Here is a 27,812-nt window from a genome sequence, read left to right as displayed (position 1 = left end):
CTTCTTTGTCCATTCATCAGTGGAGACACTTAGGCTTTTTCCATAATTTGGCTATAATTGATAATGCTGCTGTAAACATCAGGGTGGATGTATCCATTCAAATCAGTATTTTTGTATCCTTTGGACAAATACTTATTAGTTCGATTGCTGGATCTTAGAGTAGTTCAATTTTTAGCTTTTAAAAAGTTTATTTATTTTTAGATGAAGAGAGTGCAGGAGTGGGAGTGGGGCAGAGAGGGAGAGAGAGAGGATCCAAGCAGAAAGAGAATCTGATCCAGAGCTCGGCCAGTGAACCATGAGATCATGACCTGAGTTGAAATCATGAGTCAGACACTCATCTTACTGAGCCACTGAGGGGTCCCCTATTTTTAACTTTATGAGGAACATACATATGGTTTTGGAGAGTGCTATACCAGTTTGCTTCACACTAGCAGTGTAAGAGGATCCCCTTTGTCCACATTCTTGCCAATAACTGTTTCTTAGGTTGTTAATGTTAGCCATTCTGAGTGGTGTCAGGTTATATCTTGTTGTAGTTTTGATTTGCATTTTCATGATGATGTTGAGCATCTTTTCATGTGCCTGTTGGCCAGCTGTATGTTTTCTTTGGAAAAATGTCTATTCATTTCTTCTGCTTGTTAACTTAATTAAGTTTTTGGTGTTGAGTTTTATAAGTTCTTTATACATTGTTGGATAGTAACCCTTTATCAGATGTGTCATTTGCATATATCTTCTCCCATTCTAGTGGTTCTCTTAGCTCTGTTGCTGGTTTCCTTCACTGTTCAGAATCTTCTTATCTTGATGAGATCCCAATAGTTTATTTTTGTTTTTGTTTCCCTTGCCTCAGGAGATATATCTAGTAAGAAGTTGCTAAGGCCAGTGTAAAAGATGTTACTGCTTGTGTTTTCCTCTAGGATTTTGATGGTTTTCTGTCTCACATTTAGGCCTTTAATTGATTTTGAATTTGTTTTTGCATATGGTGTAACAAGGTGGTCCAGTTTCATTCTTCTGCATGTTGCTTCCCAGTGTTCCCAGCACCATTTGTTGAAGAGGCTGTCTTTTTCCCATTGGATAATATTTCCTGCTTTGTTGAAGATGAGTTGACCATTTAGTTGTGGGTTCATTTCAGTTTTTTTTTTATCTGTTCTATTGATCTGTGTGTCTGCTTTTGTGTCAGTATCATACTGTCTTGATCACTTCAGCTTTGTACTCTAACTTGAAGTCTGGAATTGTGATGCCTCCAGCTTTGCTTTTCTTTAAAAAAGTTTATTTAATGTTTATTTATTTTTGAGAGAGAGAGCAAGTGTGCAAGCAGGGGAGGGGCAGAGAGAGAGACAGAATCTGAAGCAGGCTCCAGGCTCTGAGTTGCCAGCACAAAGCCTGATGTGGGGCTCCAACCCATGAACGGTGATACCATCACCTGAGCCAAAGTCAGACACTTAACCAACTGAGCCACCCAGGCACCCCTGCTTTTCTTTCCTTTTTTTTTTTTTTTTAATTTTCTTTTTAAAAATTTACATCCATGTTAATTAGCAACACAACAATGATTTCTGGAGTAGATTCCTTAATGCCCCTTACCCATTTAGCCCATTCCCCCTCCCACAACCCCTCCAGTAACCCTCAGTTTGTTTTCCATATTTATGAGTCTCTTCTGTTTTGTCCCCCTTCCTGTTTTTGTATTATTTTTGTTTCCCTTCCCTTAATGTTCATCTGTTTTGTCTCATAAAGTCCTCATATGAATGGCTGTGTGTCTGTCTCTAATTTCACTTAGCATAATACCCTCCAGTTCCATCCACGTAGTTGCAAATGGCAAGATTTCATTCTTTTTGATTGCTGAGTAATACTCCATTGTATATATATACCACGTCTTCTTTATCCATTCATCCGTTGATGGACATGTGGGCTCTTTCCATACTTTGGATTGTTGATAGTGCTGCTATAAACAGGGGGTGTGTGTGTCCCATGAAACAACACACCTGTATCCCGTGGATAAATGCTTAGTACTGTAGTGGCAGGGTCATAGGGTAGTTCTATTTTTAGTTTTTTGAGGACCCTCCATACTGTTTTCCAGAGTGGCTGCACCAACTTGCATTCCCACCAACAATGCAAAAGAGATCCTCTTTCTCCGCATCCTTGCCATCATCTGTTGTTGCCTGAGTTGTTAATGTTAGCCGTTCTGACAGGTGTAAGTTGGTATCTCATTATGGTTTTGGTTTGTATTTCTGTGATGATGAGTGATGTGGAGCATTTTCTCATGTGTCGGTTGGCCATCTGGATGTCTTCCTGGGGAGAAGTGTCTATTCATGTCTTTTGCCCATTTCTTCACTGGATTATTTGTTTTTTGAGTGTTGAGCTTGATAAGTTATTTGTAGATTTTGGATACTAACCCTTTATCCGATATGTCATTTGCAAATATCTTCTCCCATTCTGTCGGTTGCCTTTTAGTTTTGCTGATTGTTTCCTTGGCTGTGCAGAAGCTTTTTATTTTGATGAGGTCCCAGTAGTTCATTTTGGCTTTTGTTTCCCTTGCCTCTGGACACGTGTTGAGTAAGAAGTTGCTGCGGCCAAGATCAAAGAGTTTTTGTCTGCTTTCTCCTCGAGGATTTTGATGGCTTCCTGTCTTACATGGAGGTCTTTCATCCATTTTGCGTTTATTTTTGTGTACGGTGTAAGAAAGTGGTCCAGGTTCATTCTTCTGCATGTCACTGTCCAGTTTTCCCAGCACCACTTGCTGAAGAGACTGTCTTTATTCCATTGGCTGTTCTTTCCTGCTTTGTCAGAGATTAGTTGGCTATACGTTTGTGGGTCCATTTTTGGGTTCTCTTCTGTTCCATTGATCTGAGTGTCTGTTCTTGTGCCAGTACCATACTGTCTTGATGATTACAGCTTTGTAGTATAGCTTGAAGTCTGGGATTGTGATGCCCACTGTTCTGGTTTTAATTTTCAAGATTGTTTTGGCTATTTGGGGACTTTTCTGGTTCCATACAAATTTTAGGATTATTTGTTTTAGCTCTGTGAAGAATGCTGGTGTTATTTTGGTAGGGATTGCATTGACTGTGTAGATTGCTTTGGGTAGTATCAACATTTTAACAATATTTGTCCTTCCTATGCAGGAGCATGGAATCTTTAACCATTTTTTTGTGTCTTCTTCAATTTCTTTCATAAGCTTTCTGTACTTTTCAGTGTATAGTTTTTTCACCTCTTCAGTTAGATTTATTCCTACGTATTTTATGGGTTTTTGTGCAACTGTAAATGGGATCTATTCCTTGATTTCTCTTTCTGTTGCTTCATTGTTGGTGTATAGGAATACAACCGATTTCTGTGCATTGATTTTATATCCTGCAACTTTGCTGAAGTCATGAATCAATTCTAGCAGTTTTTTGGTGGAATCATTAGGGTTTTCCATATAGAGTATCATGTCATCTGTGAAGAGTGGAAGTTTGACCTCCTCTTGGCCGATTTGGATGCCTTTTATTTCTTTGTGTTGTCTGCAGAGCTAAGACTTCCAATATTATGTTGAATAACAGTGTTGAAAGTGGACATCCCTGTTTTGTTCGTGACCTTAGGGGGAAAGCTCTCAGTTTTTCCCCATTGAGGATGATATTAGCGTTGGGTCCTTCATACATGGCTTTTATGATCTCGAGGTATGCTCCTTCTATCCCTACTTTCTTGAGGGTTTTTATCAAGAAAGGATGCTGTATTTTGTCAAATGCTTTATCTGCATCTATTGAGAGGATCATATGGTTCTTGTCCTTTCTTTTATTGATGTGATGAATTAGGTTAATTGTTTTGGGGATATTAAATCAGCCCTGTGTCCCAGGTATAAACCCCACTTGGTTGTGGTGAATAATTTTTTTAATGTATTGTTGGAGCCGCTTGGCTAATATCTTGTTGAGGATTTTTACATCCATGTTCATCAGGGCGATTGGTCTGTAGTTCTCCTTTTTAGTGGCTTCTCTGTCTGGTTTTAGATCAAAGTAATGCTGGCCTCATAGAGTTTGGAAGTTTTCCTTCCATTTCTATTTTTTGGAACAGCTTCAAGAGAATAGGTATTAACTCTTCCTGAAATGTTTGGTAGAATTCGCCTGGAAAGCCATCTGGCCCTGGACTCTTGTGTTTTGGAAGATTTTTGATTACTAATTCGATTTCCTTACTGGTTATGGGTCTGTTCAAATTTTCTGTTTCTTCCTGTTTCAGTGTTTGTAGTGTATATGTTTCTAGGAATTTGTCCATTTCTTCCAGATTCCCCATTTTATTGGCATATAATTGCTGATAGTATTCTCTTATTGTTTTTATTTCAGCTGTGTTGGTTGTGATCTCTCCTCTTTCATTCTTGATTTTATTCATTTGGGTCATTTTATGTTAGTTTTTGATCAAACTGGCTAGTGGTTTATCAATTTTGTTAATTCTTTCAAAGAACCAGTTTCTGCTTTCATTTCATCTCTTCTGTTTTTTTTTTTTGTTTGTTTGTTTCAATAGCATTAATTTCTGCTCTAATCTTTATTATTTCCTGTCTTTTGCTGGTTTTGGGTTTTATTTGCTGTTCTTTTTCCAGCTCCTTAAGGCGTAAGGTTAAGTTGTGTATCTGAGATCTTTCTGCCTTCTTTAGTAAGGCCTGGATTGCTATATACTTTGCTCTTATGACAACCTTTGCTATGTCCCCGAAGTTTTGGGCTGTGGTGTTATCATTTTTATTGACTTCCATATACTTCTTAATTTCCTCTTTAACTGTTTTGTTAGCCCATTCATTCTTTAGTAGAATGTTCTTCATTCTCCAAGTACTTGTTACCTTTCCAAATTTTTTCTTGTGGTTGATTTCGTGTTTTATAGTGTTGTGTTCTGAAAATATGCACGGTATGGTCTTGATCTTTTTGTACTTGCTTAGGGCTTATTTGTGTCCCAGTATATGGTCTATTCTGGAGAACGTTTCATGTGCACTGGAGAAGAATGTATATTCTGTTGCTTTAGGATGAAATGTTCTGAATATATCTACGTCCATCTGGTCCAGTGTGTCATTCAAAGCCATTGTTTCCTTGTTGGTTTTTTGATTAGATGATCTGTCCATTGCTGTGAGTGGGGTGTTGAAGTCTCCTACTATTATGGTATTACTATCGATGAGTTTCTTGATGTTTGTGATTAATTGATTTATATATTTGGGTCCTGCCACATTTGGCACATAAATGTTTACAATTGTTAGGTCTTCTTGGTGGAAAGACCCCTTGATTATGATATAATGCCCTTCTGCATCTCATGATTCAGTCTTTATTTTAAAGTGTAGATTGTGTGATATAAGTATGGCTACTCTGGCTTTCTTTTGTTTGCCATTAGCATGATAGATGGTTCTCCATCCCCTTATCTTCAATCTGAAGGTGTCTTTAGGTCTAACGTAGGGCTCTGGTAAACAGCATATAGATGGATCTTGTTTCCTTACCCATTCTGTTACCCTGTGTCTTTTGATTAGAGCATTGAGTCCATTGATGTTTAGAGTGAGTACTGAAAGATATGAATTTATTGGCATTATGATGCTTGTACAGTTGGACTTTCTGGTGGTGTTCTCTGGTCCTTTCTAATCTTTGTTGCTTATGGTATTTATTTATTTATATATGTATTTTTTCATCTTTTCTCCCCTCAGAGAGTCCCCCTTAAAATTTCTTGCAGGGCTGGTTTAGTGGTCACAAACTCCTTTCATTTTTGTTTGTCTGGGAGACTTTTTCTCTCTCCTTCTATTTTGAATGACAGCTTTCCTGGATAAAGAATTCTTGGCTGCATATTTTTCTGATTCGGCACACTGAGTTTATCCTGCCACTCCTTTCTGGCCTGCCAAGTTTCTCTGGATAGGTGTGCTGCAAACCTTATCTGTCTTCCCTTGTAGGTTAGGGACCTTTTTTCCCTTGCTGCTTTCATGATTCTCTCCTTGTCTGAGTATTTTGTGAATTTGACTATGATATGCCTTGTTGATGGTTGGTTTTTGTTGAATCTAATGGGGGTCCTCTGTGCTTCCTGGATTTTGATGTCTGTGTCTTTCCCCAGGTTAGGTAAGTTTTCCGCTATGATTTGCTCACATAACCCTTCTACACCTATTTCTCTTCCTTTTCTGGGACCCCTATGATTCTGATGTTGTTCCTTTTTAATGAGTCACTGATTTCTCTAATTCTTAATTTGTGCTCTTTTGCCTTAATCTCCCTCTTCTTTTCTGCTTCATTATTCTCTATAAGTTTGTCCTCTATATTGCTGATTCTCTGTTCTGCCTAATCTGTCCTTGCTGCCACTGCATCCATCCGTGATAGGAGCTCAGTTATAGCATTTTTAATTTCATTATGGCTATTTTTTACTTCTTGTATCTCTGCAGAAAGGGATTCTAATCTATTTTTGACTGCAGCTAGTATTCTTATTATCATGATTCTAAATTCTGGTTCAGACATCTTGCTTGTATCTGTGTTGGTTAAGTCCCTGGTTGTTGTTTCTTTGTTTTCTTTATTTTGGGGTGAATTCCTTCGTTTTGTCATTTTGAAGGGAGAAGAGGAATTTATGAAGTAGAAAAATTGAAATTAAAAAAATTAAAAAATATTAAAATTAAAATATTACACACACACACACACACAATTGACTACATGATGCTAGATCCTAGGTGTGTTTTGGTCTGGGTATCAAAAGTGGTTTGACAGGGGCGCCTGGGTGGCGCAGTCGGTTGGGCGTCCGACTTCAGCCAGGTCACGATCTCGCGGTCCGTGAGTTCGAGCCCCGCGTCAGGCTCTGGGCTGATGGCTCAGAGCCTGGAGCCTGTTTCTGATTCTGTGTCTCCCTCTCTCTCTGCCCCTCCCCCGTTCATGCTCTGTCTCTCTCTGTCCCAAAAATAAACGTTGAAAAAAAAAAATTAAAAAAAAAAAAGTGGTTTGACAGATTAGAGATAAAAAAGGGGGGGGGGGGAAGAAGAAAAAAAGGTAATTGAGAGTTTGAAAAAATGAATACACAGGTAGAGTAAAATGAGGTGATGGGAGTAAAATATAATTGGAAAAAATAATACACAAAAGTAAAGAATATAGTAGAAAAAAATTAAAGAAAAATATTTTTAATAACAATTAACAATAAAAATGAATTTTTTCTCTTTCTGTATTCAAGAAAAAGAAAAGAAATGAAAAATAAAAAAAAAAGGAAATCGTTTGAAAATTTGAAAAAGTGAATACACTGTAGTAGACTAAAAAAAGTGATGGAAGTAAAGTAGAATTTGAAAAAATTTACATAAAAGCAAAAACTGTAGTAAAAAAATTAAATGAAAATATTTTTAATAGAAATTGAAAGTAAAAGTGAAGTTTTTCTGCATTCAAGAAAAAGAAATTAAAAAGCGAAAAAAAGAAAAAAAAAGGAAATTGTTTGAAAATTTGAAATGGTGAATATACTCAAGTAGACTAAAATAAATGATGGAAGTAAAATAGAATTTAAGAAAGTTTACACAGAAGTAAAAAATATAGTAATAAAAATTAAAGAAAAATATTTTTAATAAAAACAAAATAAAAATGAATTTTTTCTCTTTTTTCTTAATTCTGTGGTTTAGGTTATGCAGATCGTTGTGTTAATCCTCCAATCATTTTTCTAGGTGTGTTGGTCTGGCTATATTTCATGGACGTGAGACACACAGAAAACTTCCATGCTTTTCTGACATCTTGGCTCCTCCCCTGCCCCTGCTTTTCTTTTTAAAGATTGCTTTGGCTCTTTGAGGTCTTTTGGGTTCCATACAAATTTTAGGATTGTTTAGTCTAGTTCTATGAAAAATACTGTTGGTATTTTTATAAGGATTGCATAAATATGTAGATAGCTTTGTGTGTAGTGTAGACATTTTAACAATATTTGTTCTTTCAACCCACGAGCATGGAATGTTTTTCCATTTCTTTGTGTCTTCTTCAATTTCTTTCATAAGTGTTTTATCATTTTCAGAGTACAGATACTTCACTTCTGTGGTTAGGTTTATTCCTAGGTATCTTACGGTTTTTGGTTCAGTTGGAAGTGGGATTGACTCCTTTATTTCTTTTTCTGCTTCTTCATTATTGGGGTATAGAAATGAAAGAGAGTTTTGCATATTGATTTTGAATTCTGCAACTTTACTGAATTTGTTATCATTTGTAACAATTTTTTAGTGGAGTCTTTTATGTTTTCTATATAGCATATCATGGCATCTGTAAGCAGTTAATGTTTGACTTCTTCCTTGCTGATATTGGAAGCCTTTTATTTTTGTTTGTTAGCTTATTGCTAAGGCTGAGACTTCCACTAGTATGTTAAATAACAGTGTGGAGAGACTGGACATCCCTTCCTTGTTCTTGACTGTACAGGAAAAGTTATCAGTTTTTTGCTATTGATTTTATTAACTTTGGGTTTTTCATACATGGCCTTTATGATGTTGATGTATGTTCCATATATATCTACTTTGTTGAGGTTTTTTATTAAGATTCAGTGCTGTGCTTCATCAAGTACTTACTGAGCATCTATTGAGGGGATTATATGATTCTTATCCTTTCCTTTATAAATGTGGTGAATCATGTTGATTGATTTATGAATATTGAACCACCCTTGCAGCACAGGAATAAATCCCATTTGATTGTGTTGAATGATTTTTTTTAATGTGCTGTTGGATTTTTTTTACTACTTTTGTGTTGAGAACTTTTGCAGCCGTCTTTATCAGGGACATTTGCCTGCAGTTGTCTTTTTTAGTGGAGTCTTTTATCTAATTTTGGAATCAGGCTAATATTGGCCTTATAGAATGAATTTGGAAGTTTTCCTTCCATTTCTATTTTGTATTAGTTTGAGAAGAATAGGTATTAACTATTCTAATAAATATTTATTTTTGAGATTGAGAGAAAGCAGGGGAGAGGCAGAGAAAGGGAGACAGAGGATCCAAAGCGGGCTCTGTGCTGACAGCAGAAGCCTGATGCAGGGCTTGAACTCATAAACTGTGAGATCTTGACCTAAGCGAAAGTCTGACACTTAACTGATTGAACCACCCAGGTGCCCCTTAACTCTTCTTTTAACGTTTGGTAAAATTCCCCTAGGAAGCCATCTGGCTCTGGAGTTTAGTTTGTTGGGAGTTTTTTTTTTTTTTTTTTTTTAATTTTTTTAATGTTTGTTTGTGAGAGAAAGAGAGACAGACTGTGAGTGGGGGAGGAGCTGAGACAGAAGGAGACACAGAATCGAAGCAGCTCCAGGCTCTGAGCTGTCAGCACAGATCCAGACGTGGGACTGGAACTCACAAACCGTGAGATTATGACCTGATCTGAAGTTGGACGCTCAACCAACTGAGCCCCCCAAGCGCCCATTTTGGGAGGTTTTTGACTACCAATTTCAATTTCATTGCTGGTTATCAGTCTGTCGAAATTTTCTTTTTCTTCCAGTTTCAATTTTGTAGCTTATATGTTTTCTCAGAATTTATCCATTTCTTCCATATTTACCAATTTGTTTGCATAAAGTTTTTCATAATATTCTCTTATAGTTTGTATTTCTGTGGTATTTGTGGTTATCCCTCCTGTCCCATTTGTGATTTTATTTATTTGGGTCTTTCTCTTTTTTTGATATGTCTGGCTAGGAGTTTATCAGTTATATTAATTTTTTTCAAAGTACCTGCTCCTGGTTTCATTGATTTGTTTGTTCTTCTACTATTGATTTTGATTCTGTGTCATTTATTTTTCGTGTAATTTTTATTATTTCTCTTCTTCTGCTGCCTTTTGGCTATGTTTCTTGTTCTTTTTCTAGCTCCTTTATGTGTAAGGTTAGGTTTTGTCTTTGAGAATTCCTTGCTTCTTGCAGTAGGCTTGTCTTGGTATACACTTCCCCTCTTATGACTGGTTTTACTGTATCCCAAAGGTTTTGGATTGTCCTGCTTTCATTTTCATTTGTTTCCATGTATTTTTTAATTTTCTTTAATTTTCTAGTTGACTTAGTCATTCTTTAGAAGGATGTTCTTTAACCTCTTTGTATTTGTAGTATTTCCAAATGTTTTCTTGTGGTTTACTTCAAGTTTTATCGTGTTGTGGTTAGAAAAGTTGCATGGTATGATCTCAATCTTTTTGTACTTCTTGGGGCCTTATTTGTGATCTAGTATGTGATCTTTTCTGGAGTATGTCCCATGTGCTCTCAAAAGGGAGGTGTATTGTGTTGATTTAGCATAAAATGTTCTGCATGCATTTGTTAAATCCATCTGGTCCAGTGTGTCATTCAAAGCCATTGTTTCCTTGTTCATTTTCTGCTTAGGTGTTCTGTCCATCATTGTTAAGTGGAGTGTTTAAGTCCCCTACTATTATTGTATTATTATCAATAAGTTCCTTTATGTCTGTTATTGTTTTATATATTTGGGTGCTTTCATGTTGAGGGCATAAATATTTACAATTGTTAGATTTTTTTGGAGAGACCCCTTTATTATGATATAATAACCTTCTTCATCTCTTGTTAAAGTCTTTTGTTTAAAATCTAGTTTCTCTGATATACATATAGTGACTCTGGCTTGCTTTTGACGTCCATTTACAAGATAAATATTTACCTATCCCCTAACTTTCAATGTGCAGGTGTCCATAGGTCTATCATGAGTTTCTTGTAGGCAGGTTATAGATCGGTCTTGTGTTTTTATCCATTTTGGTACCTTATGTCTTTTGATTGGAGTATTTAGTCCTTTTATATTCAGTGTGATTATTGATAGATATGAATTTAGTGCCGTTTTATTACTTGTTTTGTCATTGTTTTTGGATATTTTCTCTGTTCCTTTCTTGTCTTTGTCTCTTTTGGTCTTCCTTTCCCACTTGAAGAGTCCTTTTTAATATTTCTTGCAGGGTTGCTTTAGTTGTCATGAACTCATTTAGTTTTTATTTGTCTGGGAGGTTCTTTATCTCTAATTTGATTCTGAATGATGGCCTTGCTGGATGGAGTAGTCTTGTCTGCAGATTTTTCCCATTCAGCTTTGAATATGTCATGCCACTCCTTTCTGGCTTGCCACGTTTCTATGAAGGGATTTGCTACTACCTTATGCATCTTCCCTTGTAAGTTAGGGACTTCTTTTGTCTTGCTGCTTTTACGATTTTTTTCTTTATTACTATATTTTGCGAATTTAATTATGATATGTCTTGGTGTTCTGCTTTTGTTGATTTTGATGGGAGTTCTCTGTACCTCTTGGATTTGTATGTCTGTTTCCTTCCCCAGATTATGAAAGTTTTCAGCTATTATTTTCTCAAATATACCTTTTACTCTCTTTAATCTCTCTTTTTGTGGGGCTCTCATGATACAAATATTATTACATTTGATGGTGTCACTGAGTTCCCTATGCCTGATGCCATGATGTATCATTCTTCTTTCTCTCTTTTGTTCAGATTCATTATTTTCTGTAGTTTTATCTTCTTCCTCTTTTTTTTTTTTTTTTTTTTTTTTTTAGAGAGAGCATGCGAGTGGGGGATGGGGCAGAGGTAGAGAGAATCTTAAGCAGGCTCCACACCCAGTGAAGAGCCTGACATGGGGCTCAATCCCATGACTCTGGGATCATGAACTGAGCTGAAATTAAGAGTCAGACACTCAACCAACTGAGTCACCCAGGCGACCCCCATAATTCTATCTTCTGTATCATTTGTTCATTTGTCTACTTCTTCCATGCTTGTGATCATTACATCCAGTCTGTTTCAAATCTCAGTTATTGCTGTTTTAATTTTTGAATGATTGTTTTTAGCTCTTTTATTTCTATGATAAGTGTGTTTGTGATGTCTTCCATGTTTTTCTGAAGTCTAGGCAGTAACCTATGATTGTTGCTTTAAATTCTGCATTAGGCATATTATATCTGTTTTGATTAGATCTCTGGCTTTGACCTTTTCTTGTTCTTTCTTTTGGGATAAATTACTCTATGTAGACATTTTCTTTATGTCTTTATCTTTTTCTGTGTGTTGGAAAAGCCTGTTAGGTTTCCTGTTCCTGAGTAATGGCTTCATGAAAAAGAGGTCATATAATGTTTAGGACTCGGAACTTCAGGAAGTGTCTCTGCTTTATTCCTCAGTTTAGTCATCTGCAGAGGTTCTCCTTCCCTGCAGTGGGTAGTGTTGGGACCTTGGCCAGAATGTGGTGTGTTTTAAGTAGGTGTGCTGTTGTCTGCTATCTAAGAGAGACCTGATAGTATTTCCACTAGAACTAAAGCTTTGTAGAGCTCTGTGGTCAGTAGATGTGGTGCATGAATGGGTGTTTACTGGTCTTTTGGTCTCAGACACTTGTCTGAGAAAAGCAGTACCAGCAGAGCACAAGGGGATAGGACTTGGTGTAAGCAGGTTAAGCAGCCAATGTTGGCGCCATGTTGTTTCCTGAAGTTGGTTTATACTGAGGGTGGGGAGGGAAATGGCACCAGCCAGTTGGATTCCATGCTGGCTCGTCTGAGGGAAGCCCTTCTAGAAGAGCGAATAATTTCCACTCGTGCATAGTAGGTGTTTTTCAGATCTCTGTTTTCACACTGTCTTTCCCCGGGTTGCTTGCCTGCCTGGAGCAGTGCAGTGCCCTTTCGCCTCTATCACAGCCAATCCTGCTACTTTAAACTCAAAACTTTCTTGAGGGAATGGTGCCCACTTGGTCCTTTTGCCTTATAAAGCAATGCCACCTCTCACAAATGCATTCTAAGAAGAGGGAACAGTGTCTCCCCATGCACAGATTGCACTGTTTGTGGAACAAACAGCAACAGGGTTGCTTGCCTGCCTTCTGTCCAGTAGTAGGACAGTGCACTCCAGTCTATTCTAGCCAAGCCCACCAACCTCTAATACTCCAGTCTTTGATTCCACTGGTTGCAAAAACTCATCAAAATCAGCTCCTCTCATTTTCCACCAGTGGCTTTGGGGGATGTGTTGTTCTTGTGTGTATCTCTGTGCAATCCAGTGTTTCTGCAGCACACACGGTCGGTCTCTCCCCCAAACCACACCTCAGAACTGCCTACTTTCTTCAGTGTGGCTTCTTCTCTCTTTCTAGTTGTGGCGTTTGTTTTATCAGTTCTCAGGTCAATTTCTTAGGTATTCAGAATGATTTGATAGTTATTTACCTGTCTTTGAGGGACAGGGTAAGCCTAGGGTCCCTGTACTATGCTGCCATCTTAGCTCTCTCCTGTCATACATGTTTTCAAAGTGTCTTATACAGGTCAGTTTTTTTCTCCCTATGACCCCCCCCCCCAGCAGAATATGTCTATAGCCATTTTCTTACTTTTTCAACAATAAATTAGTGAGCAGTCTGTTAGCTAGAACATTATCTATCTATATGTCTGTCTGTTTTAAGGGTATTTTGATCCATTTTGAGTTAATTTTTATATATGATGTAAGATAGAGGTCCAACTTTATTCCTTTGCATGTAGATAACTACTAGTCTTAGTACCATTTATCTAAAAGATGTTGTTTTACCTGTTGCATTGTCTTGACACCTTGTGGAAAATCAGTTCATCACAAATGTGATGTTTTATCTGGAGTCACATTTTTCTCTCATTGATATGTGTTTCTGTTATTTATGCCAGGAATGTACTGTCTTAAAATATGTAACTTTATACACCAATTTCTAAGCCCAAAGTACTTTTTTTGCCAAAAGTTGTTACTATTTTCTTTTTTTGTTTGTAAGCTCATTTTAAGAAACCAGCATCTAGCTTTTATAATCTGCCTTTTTTTCTAAGAGGTGATGAATATATTATGTTTGTATGTTGGCTATCTATATTTCTTTTTTTTTTTTTAATTTTTTTTTTCAACATTTTTATTTATTTTTGGGACAGAGAGAGACAGAGCATGAACGGGGGAGGGGCAGAGAGAGAGGGAGACACAGAATCGGAAACAGGCTCCAGGCTCCGAGCCATCAGCCCAGAGCTGACGCGGGGCTCGAACTCACGGACGGCGAGATCGTGACCTGGCTGAAGTCGGCTGAAGTCGGACGCTTAACCGACTGCGCCACCCAGGCGCCCCCTGGCTATTTATATTTCTAAAGGCATCATCCATCTTATGACTCATGCCAAACCTCTCCTCTGAATAACTTAAAATGTTAATTATTGGATTTGAAATAAGGGTTATCCTTTTTGAACCTAGTGAAGAGTTTTTGCTTTTTGTTTTTTGTTGTATTTTTTAGGAATGTACACAAAGGAAAATCAGTTCTAAAATAGTATCTAATTAGGGGTACCTGGGTGGCTCAATCAGTTAAATGTCCGACTCTTGATTTTGGCTCAGGTCATGATCTCGTGGTTGTGAGATTGAGCCCTGGGTTGGGGTCTGCACTGGGCACGTAGTCTGCTTAAGATGATCTGCCTTTCCCTCTGCTCCTTTCCAACTCAAGCACACTCTCTCTCTCAAAAAAATTAAAAAGTAAAATAGTATATAATTAATTTAAGGAAATTCCTGAAATATTTTATTTTTCATTTTAAATGTTCTTTAGGTCTGCAAAGAAAGCAGAGTTGGAAGAAAATCAGCGGAGTTATAAACAGAAAAAGAAAAGGCGACGCATTAAGGTTCAAGAAGACTCATCCAGTGAAAACAAGGTAATGACATTTATTCCGTGCTTGAATCATAACTGGCACCATAGACTATAGTAAATATGTTACTACCTCTTTGCATTCCATTCATTAATTTAATTTTTATGGTTTATTTATATTTTAATACTTTTGTGGAAAGATTGACTTATTGATATAAATATGCAGTAATATTAATAATATTTGCAGTAATATAATAATACATAAATAGCAGTAATGTGATATATTATCAATTTTTTTTTGTTCCTTAACTAAATCTGATGGAAATTTTAAGTTGTTCTTAGTTATTTTACATTCTTGGAGCTATAGAGTTGACGAGAAGTGTTCTGTTTTCTGAAGACATAAAACATTTTATCCTGAATAATGACTCATGTGTGAGTAAACTTCTTCTAGCAATGATGTTAGCCAATTGAAATTTCTTACATGTAATCAGGATTATGTAAGTACAAGTTCTCTGTAATATGTTTCATTCTGTCAACACTAGGCTCCCAGATTGGGGGGGGGGGGTTCATTTCTTTTTAAATGAAACTTTTAACCATTTCTAAGTGTACATTTCAGTGGTCTTAATTACATTCACAACTGATAACTCTGTAATTAGCCTCTGGTAACTTCTTCCAGTTTCTGTTTGTGAATTTGTCCATTTTATATACTTCATATAAGTGAAATCATACAATATTTGTCTTTTTGTGTCTGGCTTATTTCACTGACAATGTTTTCAAGGCACGTCCGTGTTGTAGCATGTATCAGAATTTCCTTTCTTTTTAAGGCTAAATAATATTCTCTTTATGTATATATCACATTTTGTTTATCCATTCATTTGTTGATGAACATTTGGGTTGTTTCCATCTTTGGGTATTTTGAATAATGTCATAAATGTGGGCATAGAAATATTTGAGTACCTGCTTTTAATTTTGGTTATAATCTGAGGTATGGAATTGCTGGGTCATGTGGTAATTCTATATTTAACTTTTTGAGGCACCATCACACTGTTTACCCAGTGTACTAGGCTTCCAATTTTTCTACATCTTCACCAACACTTCTTATTTTTTATTTTAAAAATAGTCATCCTAATGGGTGCAAGATAGTATCTTATTTGTGGTTTTGATTTATTTATTTATTAAAAAATGTTTTAATGTTTATTTTGAGAGGGAAAGAGAGAGAGCGAGCAGGGGAGGGGCATAGAGAGACGGAGACAGAATCTGAAGCAGACTCCAGGCTCTGAGCTGTCATGTCAGCACAGAGCCCAACACGGGGCTCAAACTCACAAGCTGTGAGATCCAGACCTGAGATGAAGTCTAACGCTTAACAAACTGAGCCACCCAGACACCCCTGTGGTTTTGATTTAAATTTCCCTAATTACAAGTAATATTGAACATCTTTTCACAGGATTATTGGATATTTCTGTATCTTTGGAGAAATATCTGTTCCAGTCCTTTACCTCCTTTTCTGGGTTGTTTTCAATTAATGCTCTTCCTTTTTGCAAAGTATAATTTTAAAGCTCTTCAGTATGTTTTGTTTTACTTTTTCTTGTTAAATTAATTATTGGAATGTGAAATGGATAAATTAGAGAATTTTGTGGTATTTATCTCTCATCGTTTAAATTCCGTAGAGTAATTCTGAAGAAGATAAAGATGAAGAGGAAGAGGAAGAGGAAGAAGAAGAAGATGAAAATGATGATTCCAAGTCTCCTGGAAAAGGCAGAAAGAAAATTCGAAAGATTCTTAAAGATGATAAGCTAAGAACTGAAACACAAAATGCTCTTAAGGAAGAGGAAGAGAGGCGAAAACGTATTGCTGAGAGGGAACGTGAACGAGAAAAATTGAGAGAGGTAAGCCAGTTTTTATTTATGATTTCAAAAAATATGACTCATGTATGTATATATATACATATATATCTCAGTATTTTTTCATGTATGTATATATATACATATATATCTCTGTATTTTAAGAACAGAATGTTGTAATCACTACAGATTTTTAGTTATGGTTGCCTTTCCCTATTAGTATTTTATGCAAATTAAGATCTTCATTAGGCCATATTAATATAATTAGGTACATGGAAAGATTTGAAATTCTTGAATGATCACCAAAGTGATTGTGTTTTATATGAAGTAGAAAAATGTTTAAAGATTATTGCTCAAATTCATAAAGTATTTTAAATTTTTAAATAAACTTTTTTTGATTATAAGTTTTCAAGCAGATATACAGGCAAAGGGAATAGTATTATAAATCTTCATGTACCAACAACAGTTACCAACTTCAGCAGTTACAACACATGGCCAGTCTTGTTTCATCTATTCTCTTATCTTCATATTATTTTGGAGACATCTCAGAAATCATATCATTCTGTCTATATATACTTAAGAGTATATTGTCAAAAGATAAGTACTGTTTAGACATTATTATGGTACCCTTTTTGTGCTTAAAATTTGACTTTCCATAGTATCATCAAATACCTAGTTAACATTCCACATTTCTTCATTTCCCTCACAAACATATTAGTGTTTTTTAAAAATTGTTGGTATGTATCAGGATCTTAAGAATGTCTTACTACATGTTCATGTTGCATTTAAATGTTATACCTTGTAAGTCTATTTTAAATCTGAAAATTTTCCTTTTTCTCTTTCCATTTTTTTTTCTTTCTTGGAGTACATTTGTTGAAAAAGCTAGATTATTCATGTAGAATTTCCTATATTCTGAGCTTTTCTTGTTGCATTTCTGTGGTGTATTTTCACTGGCTCCCGTATACTCTATAAACTGTTGGCTGTAGAGGTCTGATCAGTTTTAGATTCAGTTCTTTTTTTGGCAAAAATACTCATGGATGGTAATATACACCTCTTCTTGCATCTCACTTTTCGGTAATTCTAAGTGTTACCTCTTTTTGTGATGTTACTTAAATTGTATTTTAAAAATTTAAACAATAATCATTAGGTAAATGGACATTAATATTCTATATTATTATTTTCTTCTGATCCCTATCAGTATATATACAGGTGTTTCACATAACTGCAGTCACTATATGTGGTATATGCTGTATTTTCCTCTCCTGTTTATTTCATATAACTTAAATGTATATAAACATGTTCCATGTACTTTTAATTGGTTTATAATGTTTCTTTTCTAAATAACGTTTTATTAAACTCAATAAATGTGCTTTTTAAAAATCAAATATTATCATAAGGCCACATCGAAAAAAAAAAGTCTTCTGTTCTACTCAGACTCTACTCAAAGGTAATGACTCAGTTCTTCTAGACGTTCTTTGCTCTTACCTATATGATTCTGTTTAATATGCTTATAATGCTGTTTTCTTTATTTCTCAGTTTTAGACATTACCATTATTATATGATAACTGCAGATTTAGTTTTCATATACTGCCTGCCAAACACAGAATTCCCTCCTCCCATTCCCTCAGTATCGTTATGCCACAGTTCTGATGAAATCGTTAGTCAGTGTTTGCATGACTATAACGGTAAATATTCACAGCAGGGCTACGTAGTGTTTATTGCATGTATATCTCATACACACACATATACATGTGTATATACATATTGTGTATAATGATTACATTCCTTTTTTCATTTTCTAAATTTCTTTAAAAATTTTTTTTTTTTAATTTTTTTTCAACGTTTATTTATTTTTGGGACAGAGAGAGACAGAGCATGAACGGGGGAGGGGCAGAGAGAGAGGGAGACACAGCATCGGAAACAGGCTCCAGGCTCTGAGCCATCAGCCCAGAGCCCGACGCGGGGCTCAAACTCACGGACCGTGAGATCGTGACCTGGCTGAAGTCGGACGCTTAACTGACTGCGCCACCCAGGCGCCCCTTTAAAAATTTTTAAAAAAATGTTTATTTATTTTGAGAGAGCATGAGTCAGGGAGGGGCAGAGAGAGAGGGAGAGAGAGAATCCCAAGCAGTCTCTGTGCTGTCCATACAGAGCCAGACGCAGGGCTTGAACCCATAAACTGTGAGATCATGACCTGAGCCGAAATCAAGAGTCCATGCTGAACAGACTGAGCCACCCAGGCGCCCCATTCAAAAAATTTTTTTAATGATTATTTTTTAGAGAGCATGCATACGCGTGAGCGAGCATGAGAGGGGGAGGGGCAGAGAGAGAGAGGGAGACACAGAATCTGAAGCAGGCTTCAGGCTCTGAGCTGTCAGCACAGAGCCTGACGTGGGGCTCTAACTCACAGACCATGAGATCATGACCTGAGCAAAAGTCAGATGCTTAACCGACCGAGCCACCCAGGAACCCCTCTAAATTTTTTTTATTGTTTATTCATTTTTGAGAGAGAGACAGAGAGAGAGAGAGAGAGAGAGAGAGAGAGACGGGGGGGGGGGGAATGAGTGGGGGAGGGGCAGAAAGAGAGGGAGACAAAGAATCTGAAGCAGGATTCAGGCTTTGAGCTGTCAGCCCAGAGCCTCACAAGGGGCTCTAATTCATGCACCACCAGATCATGACCTGAGCCAAAGTCAGACGCTTAACCAACAGGGCCACCCAGCATTTTCTGGAGTTAATTTTCTAGAGTTAATGCTGGATGCCCATAGCATTTTCTATAGTTAATAATGTTTTAGATTATTTTTTCTTATTTTCTGCATACATATGACTAATTCATTTCCTATGTTTTTAGTAAAACCCTAAAATCCCTCAATAATTTTAAAACACATCAGGTGATTGATCAGTTTATTTCTTTTTTCTTTGAAATGATACTGCTGGAGCCTTGTTTTCTCATTCTAATCTTGTCTGTTTCATCTATTTTCACTGTTCTGGGAATTCCCACACCTATCTCTTGTTTTAGATCTCTTGTTTCCTAGATACTTATTTTCCCATGCACCTTGCTTCCCAGAATTTTTGAAGTGGGTAGATACCTTACTTTAATAATGGACTAATTTGGTAATCTGGTAGGTTTGACTGTTCTTATTTACCTGTATTTTTTTAAGGGGGGATAGATACATGTCCCTCTTTTATTTTTAATGTTTATTTTTGAGAGACTGAGAGAGACAGAGCACAAGTGGGAGAGGGACACAGAGAGGGAGACACAGAATCCAAAGCAGGCTCCAGGCTCTGAGCTGTGAGCTCAGAGTCAGACGCAGGGCTCAAATCCACGAACTGCGAGATCATGACCTGAGCTGAAGTCGAATGCTTAGCCAATGGACTCACCCAGGTGCCACCTTACCTGTATTTTTTTAAATGTTTATTCTTGAGAGAGAGAGAGGGAGAGAGAGAGAGAGAGAGAGATTGATTGAGCGGAAGCCCTCTCGAGTGGGGGAGGGGCAGGTAGAGAGGGGGGGCACGGGATCTGAAGCAGGCTCCAGGCTCTGAGCTGTCAGCACAGAGCTGGATGCAGGGCTCAAACCCACAAACCATGAGATCATGACCCGAGCCAAAGTCAGAGGCTTAGCCAGCTGGGCCACCAGGTGCCCTGACTGTTACTTGTTTAGAGTTTCAACCAATTTTCCTTTCACTCCACACCTCTTTCAAACTATTGTGTTTAACTGATACCTCCTTGTCTTGTACTTCTGAGGAATAATATGAAATATGTGATTCTTGTTGGTTTTTTTCTCTATAGGTACTTAAGTTTCAGCCTTTTTCCTTAAACTTTAAAAAAAATATTTGTTTCTTTTTGAAGGAGAGAGAGACAGTGCAAGTGGGGCGAGGGCCGGAGAAAGAGGGAGACAGAATCCAAAGCAGGCTTCGGGCTCTGAGCTGTCAGAAGGTTTAGCCATTCTGAAGGGTTTTTTGTTGTTTTTTTTTTTATCTTGATGAGGTCCCAGTAGTTCATTTTTGCTTTTAATTCCCTTGCCTCTGGAGACATGTTAAGTAAGAAATTGCTGTGGCCTAGTTCAAAGAGGTTGTTGCCTGTTTTCTCCTGTAGAATTTTGTTGCTTTCTTGTCTCACATTTAGGTAATTCACCCATTTTGAACTTCTTCTTGTGTATGGTTTAAGAAAGTGGTCCCGTGTCATTCTTCATATCGCTGTCCAGTTGTCCCAGTACCACTTGCTTTGTCAAAGATTAGTTGTCCATATATTTGTGGGTCCGTTTCTGGGTTCTCTATTCTGTTCCATTGATCTGTATGTTTTATGCCAGTGCATACTGCTTGATGATTACAGCTTTGTAATGCCCCTTGAACTTCGGAATTGTAATGCCTCTAGCTTTGGTTTTACTTTTAAAGAATATTTTGGCTGTTTGGGATCTTTTCTGGTTCCATACAAATTTTAGGATGTTTGTTCTAGCTCTGTGAAAAATGCTGGTGTTATTTTGAATGTGTAAATTGCTTTGGGTAGTATCAACATTTTAACAATATTCTTCCAATCTATGAGTATGGTATGTTTTTCCATTTCTTTGTGTCTTCTTCAGTTTCCTTCATAAGCTTTGTATAATTTTCAGCATACCTCTGTGTTAGGTTTATTCCTAGGTATTTTATGGTTTTTGGTGCAGTTGTAAATGGGATTGATTCCTTGAGATCTCTTTCTGCTGCTTCATTATTCGTGTATAGAAATGCAGCTGATTTCTTTTTTTTAGTATTTATTTATTTTGTGTGTGAGAGAGAGGGGGACGGAGAGAGAGAATCCCAAGCAGGCTCCATGCTGTCAGCACAGAGCTGGATGTGTGACTTGATCTCATGAACTGCGAGATTATGACCTGAGCTGAAATCAGGAACCGGAAGCTTAACCGACTGAGCCACTCAGGCCCTGCAACTGATTTCTGTACATTGATTTTTATATCCCATGACTTTGCTGAATTCATGTATCCATTCTGGCAGTTTTTTGGTGGAGTCTTTCTGGCTTTCCATGTAGGATATCATGTCATCTTGAAAAGTGAAAGTTTAACTTCTTCCTTGCCAATTTGGATGCCTTTTATTTCTTTTTGTTGTCTGATTGCTGAGGCTAGGGCTTTTAGTACTATGTTGAATAATAGTGGTAAGAGTGGACATCCCTGTCGTGTGTGTTGATCTAAGGAGAAAAGCTCTCCCTTTTTCCCCACTGAGGATGATATTAGCTGTGGGCCTTTAATATATATGGCTTTTATGAACTTGAGGTATATTCCTTAGATCTCTACTTTCTTGAGGGTTTTTATCAAGAAACGATGCTGTATTTTGTCAAATGCTTTTTCTGCATCTATTGAGATGATCACGTGGTTCTTACTCCTTCTTTCATTAATGTGATATATCACATTGATTGATTTGCAGATATTGTGCCATCCATACAGCCCAAGAATAAATCCCTCTTGATCATGGCAAGTAATTCTTTTCACGTGTTGTTGAATTTGATTTGGTAGTATCTTATTGAGAATTTTTGCATCCAGGTTCATTAATTGTCTTGTAATTCTCCATTTTACTGGGGTCTTTGTCTGGTTTTGGAATCAAGGTAATGCTGGCTTCATAGAATGAGTTTGGAAACTTCCCTTCCATTTCTATTTTTGGAACAGTTTGAGGAGAATAATTATTAACTCATCTTTAAACGTCTGTGGAATTCCCTTGGGAGGCCATCTGGCCCAAGACTTATTTATTTGGAGGTTTCTTATTACTAATTCAATTTCATTGCTGGTTATGAGCCTGTTCAAAATTTCTATTTCTTCCTCTTTGAGTTTTTGTAGTGTGTCAGTTTCTAGGAATTTGTTCATTTCCAGATTGTCCTGTTTGTTGGCATATAATTTTTCATAGTATTCTCTAATAATTGCTTGCATATCTATCTGTTGTGTTGGTTGTGATCTCCCTTCTTTCATTCATGATTTTATCTATGGTCCTCTCTCCTTTCTTTTTGAGAAATCTGGCTAGAGGTTTATCAGTTTTGTTTATTGCTTCAAATAACCAGCTCTTAGTTGGTTTTTTTCCCCAGCTCTTAGTTTTATTGTTGTTTCCTACTGTTTTTTTTTAAATTCTATTTCGTTTATTTCTGCTCTGTTCTTTATTATTTCCGTTTTGTTGGCTTTGGGCTTTATTTGCTGCTCCTTTTCTTGCTCTTTTAGGTATAAGTTTAGGTTGTGTGTTTGAGACCTTTATTGCTTCTTGAGATAGGCATGAATTACAATGTACTTTCCTTTTAGGATTGCCTTTGCCACATGCCAAAAGGTTTGGACTGTTGTGTTTTCATTTTCATTTGCTTCTCTGTATTTTTTAATTTCTCCTTTAATTTCCATTCATTCTTTAGTAGGATGTTCTTTAACCTCCATGTATATGAGGGCTTTCCACATATTTTCTTGTGGTTGATTTACAGTTTCATGGCTTTGTGGTCTGAAAATAGACAGCATATGATCTTGATCTTTTTGTATCTGTTGAAGGCTGATTTGTGATCCAGTATGTGATCTCTTTTGGAGAATGTTCCATGTGTACTCACAAAGACTGTGTATTCTGCTTTTTAATATCTGTTAAGTCCATCTGGTCCTTCAGAGCAATTGTTCCTTGTTGATTTTCTGACCATATGATCTGTCCATTGCTGTAAGGTGAGGTATTAAAGTCTCCTACAATAATGGTATTATTACCAATGAGTTTCTTTGTTTGTGATTAATTGATTTATATATCTGAGTGCTTCCAACTTGAGGGCATAAATATTTATAATTGTTAGGTCTTCTTGATTAGTAGATCCCTAAATTATTATATAATGCCCTTCTTCATCTCTGGTTACAGTCTTTCTTTTAAAATCTAGTTTGTCTGATATAAGTATGGATACTCTGGCTTTCATTTCACCTCCATTAGCATAATAGATGGTTCTCTATCCCCTCACTTTCAATCTGCAGGTGTCCTCAGGTCTAAAATTAGTCTCTTGTAAAGTCTCTTGCAGCATATAGATGGATCTTGGGCTTTTAACCATTCTGATACCTAACGTCTTTTGATTGGGCATTTAGCCCATTTACACTCAGAGTGATTTTTGAAAGATATGTATTTAGTGCCATTGTGTTATGTGTAGATTTCATGTTTCTTGTGATGTTCTTTGGTCCTTTGTAGTCTTTGCTGCTTTGTACTCGGAGAGTCTACCTTAGAATTACTTGCAGGGCTGGTTTAGTGGTCACGAACTCCTTTAACTTTTGTTTGGGCATGTTTATCTCTCTTTTTATTCTGAATGACAGACTTGCTAGATAAAGGATTCTTTGGTGTGTATTTTTCATATTCAGCACATTGAATGTTTCCTGCCACTCTCTTCTGGCCTGCCAAGTTTCAGTGGACAGGTCTGCTACTACCCTTATGTGTCTACCCTTGTAGGTTAAGGCCTGTATGTCCGTAACTGCTTTCAGAATTTTCTTTTTCTTTATATTTTGCAAGTTTCTCTATGATATGTTGTGGTGTTGACCCATTTTTGTTGATTTTCAAGGGAGTTCTCTGTACCTTTTGGATTTGGATGCCTGTTTCCTTCCCCAGATTAGGGAAGTTCTCAGCTATAATTTATTCAAATAAACCTTCTGCCCTTTTCTCTTGCTCTTCTTCTGGGACTCATATGGTATGGATATTGTTTCATTTCATGGAATCACCTAGTTCTCTAATTCTCCCCTCGTGATCTAGTAATTTCCTTTCCCTTTTTTTCATCTTTATTATTTTCCATAATTGTGTCTTCTATTTCACCTGTTCTCTCCTCTGCTTCTTCAGTCCTCGCTGTCACTATGTCTAGTTTAGTTTGCATCTCAACTATAGCATATTTTAATTCATTCTATTTTTAGGTCTTTGATCTCTGCAGCAAGGGTTTCTCTCGTATCTCCTATGCTTTATTCAAGCCCAGCTATTAGTCTTATGACTTTGGTCTAAATTCTTATTCACATATATTATTTGTATCTGTTTTGAGCAAGTTTCTAGCTGTGATTTCTTCTTCACCTTTTTTTCAGAGAAAATTCCTCCATTGTCATTTGGACTAAGTTTCTGTCTTTTGCGTGTTTTAAAAGCTTTTTATTTCCTGCATCCGAGAGTACTGCTATTTTATTTATTTTAATTTTTTAAATGTTTTTATGTGTATTTATTTGAGTGTAGTTGACACAGTCTTACATTAGTTTCAGGTGTACAATATAATGATTCAACAAGTTTGTTATGCTATGCTCAGTATCACTAATCGTCTGGGAAATGCAAATCACAACCACAATGTCACCTTATCCATGTAAGAATGGCCAGAATCAAGAAGAGAAGAAACGACAAATGTTGGCAAGGATGTGGAGAAAAATGAACCCTCTTGCCCTATTGGTGGGAATGTAAATTAGTATAGCTATTTGGGAAAACAGCATGGAAGTTCATCAAAAAATTGAAAATAGAACTACCCTTTGATACAGGAATCACACTACTGGGCATTTACCCCCCAAATACAAAAGCACTAATATGGAGGGATACATGCACCCCTCTGTTTATTGCAGCACTATTTATAGTAGCCAAACTATGGAAGCAGCCCATGTCCATTGATAGATGAATGAATAGAGAAAACTGGTGTGTATATTCCACACAGTGGAATATTATTCAGCCATAAAAAAGAATGAAATCTTGCCATCTGCAACAACATGGCTAGAGCTAGAGAATATAATGCTCAGCGAAATCAGTCAGGTAGAGAAAGACAAATTCTGTATGATCTTACTCATATGAAGAACTCAAGGAACAAAACAAATAAGCAAAGGAAAAAAAGAGAGAGAGTGACAAACCTAGAAACAGACTCTTAAGTATAGAGAACAAACTGATGGTTACCAGAGGGGAGATGGGTGGGGTTATTGGGACAGGTATTAAAGATTACACTATAAAGACAATGAAAAAAATAAACAGACAAAAAATTATCTCCTCCTACATTCAAGATAAAGTTTGAATAATCCCCAATCCCTAAGATAGCACTTAATAATAAAAATATTATCCAAACCACTAATGAACATATGGTTCCAAAGTCTTAATTAGAGCCTTGTGCATGAGTTTTCTAGTGATATATTAAAATATTATTACAAACTTAGCAACTTAAAATAAGACAAAATTATTATCTTACAGTCCTGTAAGTTAGGAGCTTGATAGTAGCCTGAGTGTGGCTCTACTGGGTTGCCTGCTCAGTGTCTCACCAAGTAGAAATTGAGGTGTTAGCCAGAATGGAGATTTTTATATAAGACTGTGTGTCATTTTTAAGGTCACTTTTTGTCAGAATTAAGTCTTTTGTAGCTTGTAGCATTGAGATCCTTAGCTCCTAGACACTTCTCTTCACAGCATGGCTTTGAGACCAGTAAGAGACTATTTCTTATCACTTGTCTTTTAAATGGCTCATCTTGATTGGGTCTGGCCCACCTAGGAGAATCCTCTTTTTGGTTTAATCAAACCCAGCTGATTATTAACTCAATTATGGGAATGATATCCCATTCATATTTACAGATGGTCAACCACACTCAAACGGATGGGAGTATATAGGGTGTTTACACCAGAGGATGGGGATATTAGGGACCATTTTAGGATGCTGCCTGCCACACCATGCAAACAGGACAAGACATTCAGGAATTTTCCATTTTGACTAATGGATTTGCCCCAGTGATACAAAGCTGGCACACATCCAAGCTAGGACACAGTGAAAAATTTAGTGAATTCTTAGTCTATGTCAGATACTTTGCATACATTGTCTTATTTAATGTCTACAACAACTCCTGAAGGCTGTTTATAATCTTTCCTACTTTGCAGATGGAAAAACTGAAGCTGAGAGGATTTAAGTAACTTGTTAAAATGGAGTTTGGATCTAAATGGTCTGTGGTATTTATTCTCCACTAGGATGTTATCTAGTATAGTATTAATCCTGATTTGTATATCATTTACAGTTTTACACAAGTACAGTATCTATTCAGGTAATTTATCACAGTTTTGTGACTTATTTTTTATTTTTTCATGCAAGAATGATACTGAGGTTATGGTTTAAAAAGAGTGTCCTTCTAAAGAGACATTTAAAAACATTTACAGATGAAATTCCATGCTTTCTCAGGTTTGCTTCAAAATCATTTGTGGGATCTGAGGAGTTAGAGAATGGGTAGGAGGAGGCTGCCAGTGGAAAAAAAATTGACCAGAAGTTGTTAATTTTTGAAGATGGATAATGGGTAACAGGGCTGATTATACTATTCTTTCTACTTTTGTTTACCTTTGAAAATTTCCATAGTGAATATTAAGTAATCCATAGTTATAGTTTTAAATAAGAAAGAAAATACTGGCTAAGTTTTATTCCTTATATGACATTCCTTACACATCATAATGTCTGCAATTATTTTTAAAGTTTATTTATTTATTTTGACAGAGCACACATGTGCACAAATGGGGGAGGGGCATTGAGAGAGTGTGAGAGAATCCCAAGCAGGCTCTGTACTGTCAGAATGGAGCCCGGCATGGGGTTCATTCTCATGAATTGTGAGATCATGACCTAAACCAAAGTCAAGAGTTGGATGCTTAACTGACTGAACCACCCAGGATCCCCATAATGTGTGTAATTTCAAAATAATGAATTTTATTGGTTTTCATGGAACAAAACTGTTTATAGAAGCATTTCCTTTATTAAAATAGTATTGTGTAGTGGTTAAGAGCAAGGACTCTAGTATCTGATCCTCTGGGTGTAAATTTTAGTGTTGTGATATTTGATAATTGTATGACCTTGTATAAGTCATTTAACTTCTGGGTCTCTCACTTTTTTTTAATTTGTAAAATGGGAATATTTATACCTATATTATACAGCTCTTGGTTGTAGTATGTAATGGATACATATTGGGATAAGACAGCAAAAAATGTATACACATACATGTATTCATGTGTATTTATATCCAAGTTTTCTTTTGAATAAGAAACTTATTTAAGATAACTGTTTTCCTTTTGCAGTTAGAGGATATTATATGTTGTTGTCATGTTTTTGAACCTGTGGTTCTTAAACCAGTATTTCTAAAAGTTTTTTCCTTTCACAACGCATACTTCCACTGTTTTTCAGTGGAGGTCGTTTGGCATCTTGGGTGGGTCAGTTTTTGTTTGGGACTGGCTTTTACATCGTGGAACATCTGTATTTACCTTCCTCTCTGCCTATGTTACATACCAGTCCTTGTGACAACCTTATGTGCCCTTGCACATTTTCAGATGTTTTCTAGAAAATAGAACCATGCTTGTTTGCGAGCCATGTGTCTATTCAAATCTTTAGGGTGGTACCATATATAGAGTGTTTTAGAATACTACTTTTCTCAACAGCTTTACCTATCACGTGTGTTGATACATGTTAGGTGTGAACTGATGATTTAAATTAACCATATTACCACAGTGACTCAGTCTTGTACAGGTTTTTGATTTTGGAAAACCTGTATTAACCTGTGATATGTCCTGATCTTTTTGAACAAAGTATTGGATATGTGGTGTGTAAGTAGATGTGTCTAT

The 27,812-nt window shown here is 36.5% G+C and overlaps 1 protein-coding gene across 1 annotated transcript in view; it reads left to right on the top strand.

Moving 5' to 3' along the window:
* Window positions 1–27,812, top strand: part of ATRX (ATRX chromatin remodeler) — a 331,615-nt gene that overhangs the window by 166,233 nt on the left and 137,570 nt on the right. The window contains 2 exon segments of the mRNA XM_030306144.1: window positions 14,392–14,494; window positions 16,095–16,313. Coding sequence (XP_030162004.1) covers window positions 14,392–14,494; window positions 16,095–16,313 — 322 coding nt within the window.

Source organism: Lynx canadensis, chromosome X (assembly GCF_007474595.2).
Source record: "Lynx canadensis isolate LIC74 chromosome X, mLynCan4.pri.v2, whole genome shotgun sequence".
Lineage (NCBI taxonomy): Eukaryota > Metazoa > Chordata > Mammalia > Carnivora > Felidae > Lynx > Lynx canadensis.
The sequence above is the reverse complement of the archived record's forward strand: the minus strand, read 5'-3'. Positions and strand labels throughout refer to the sequence as shown.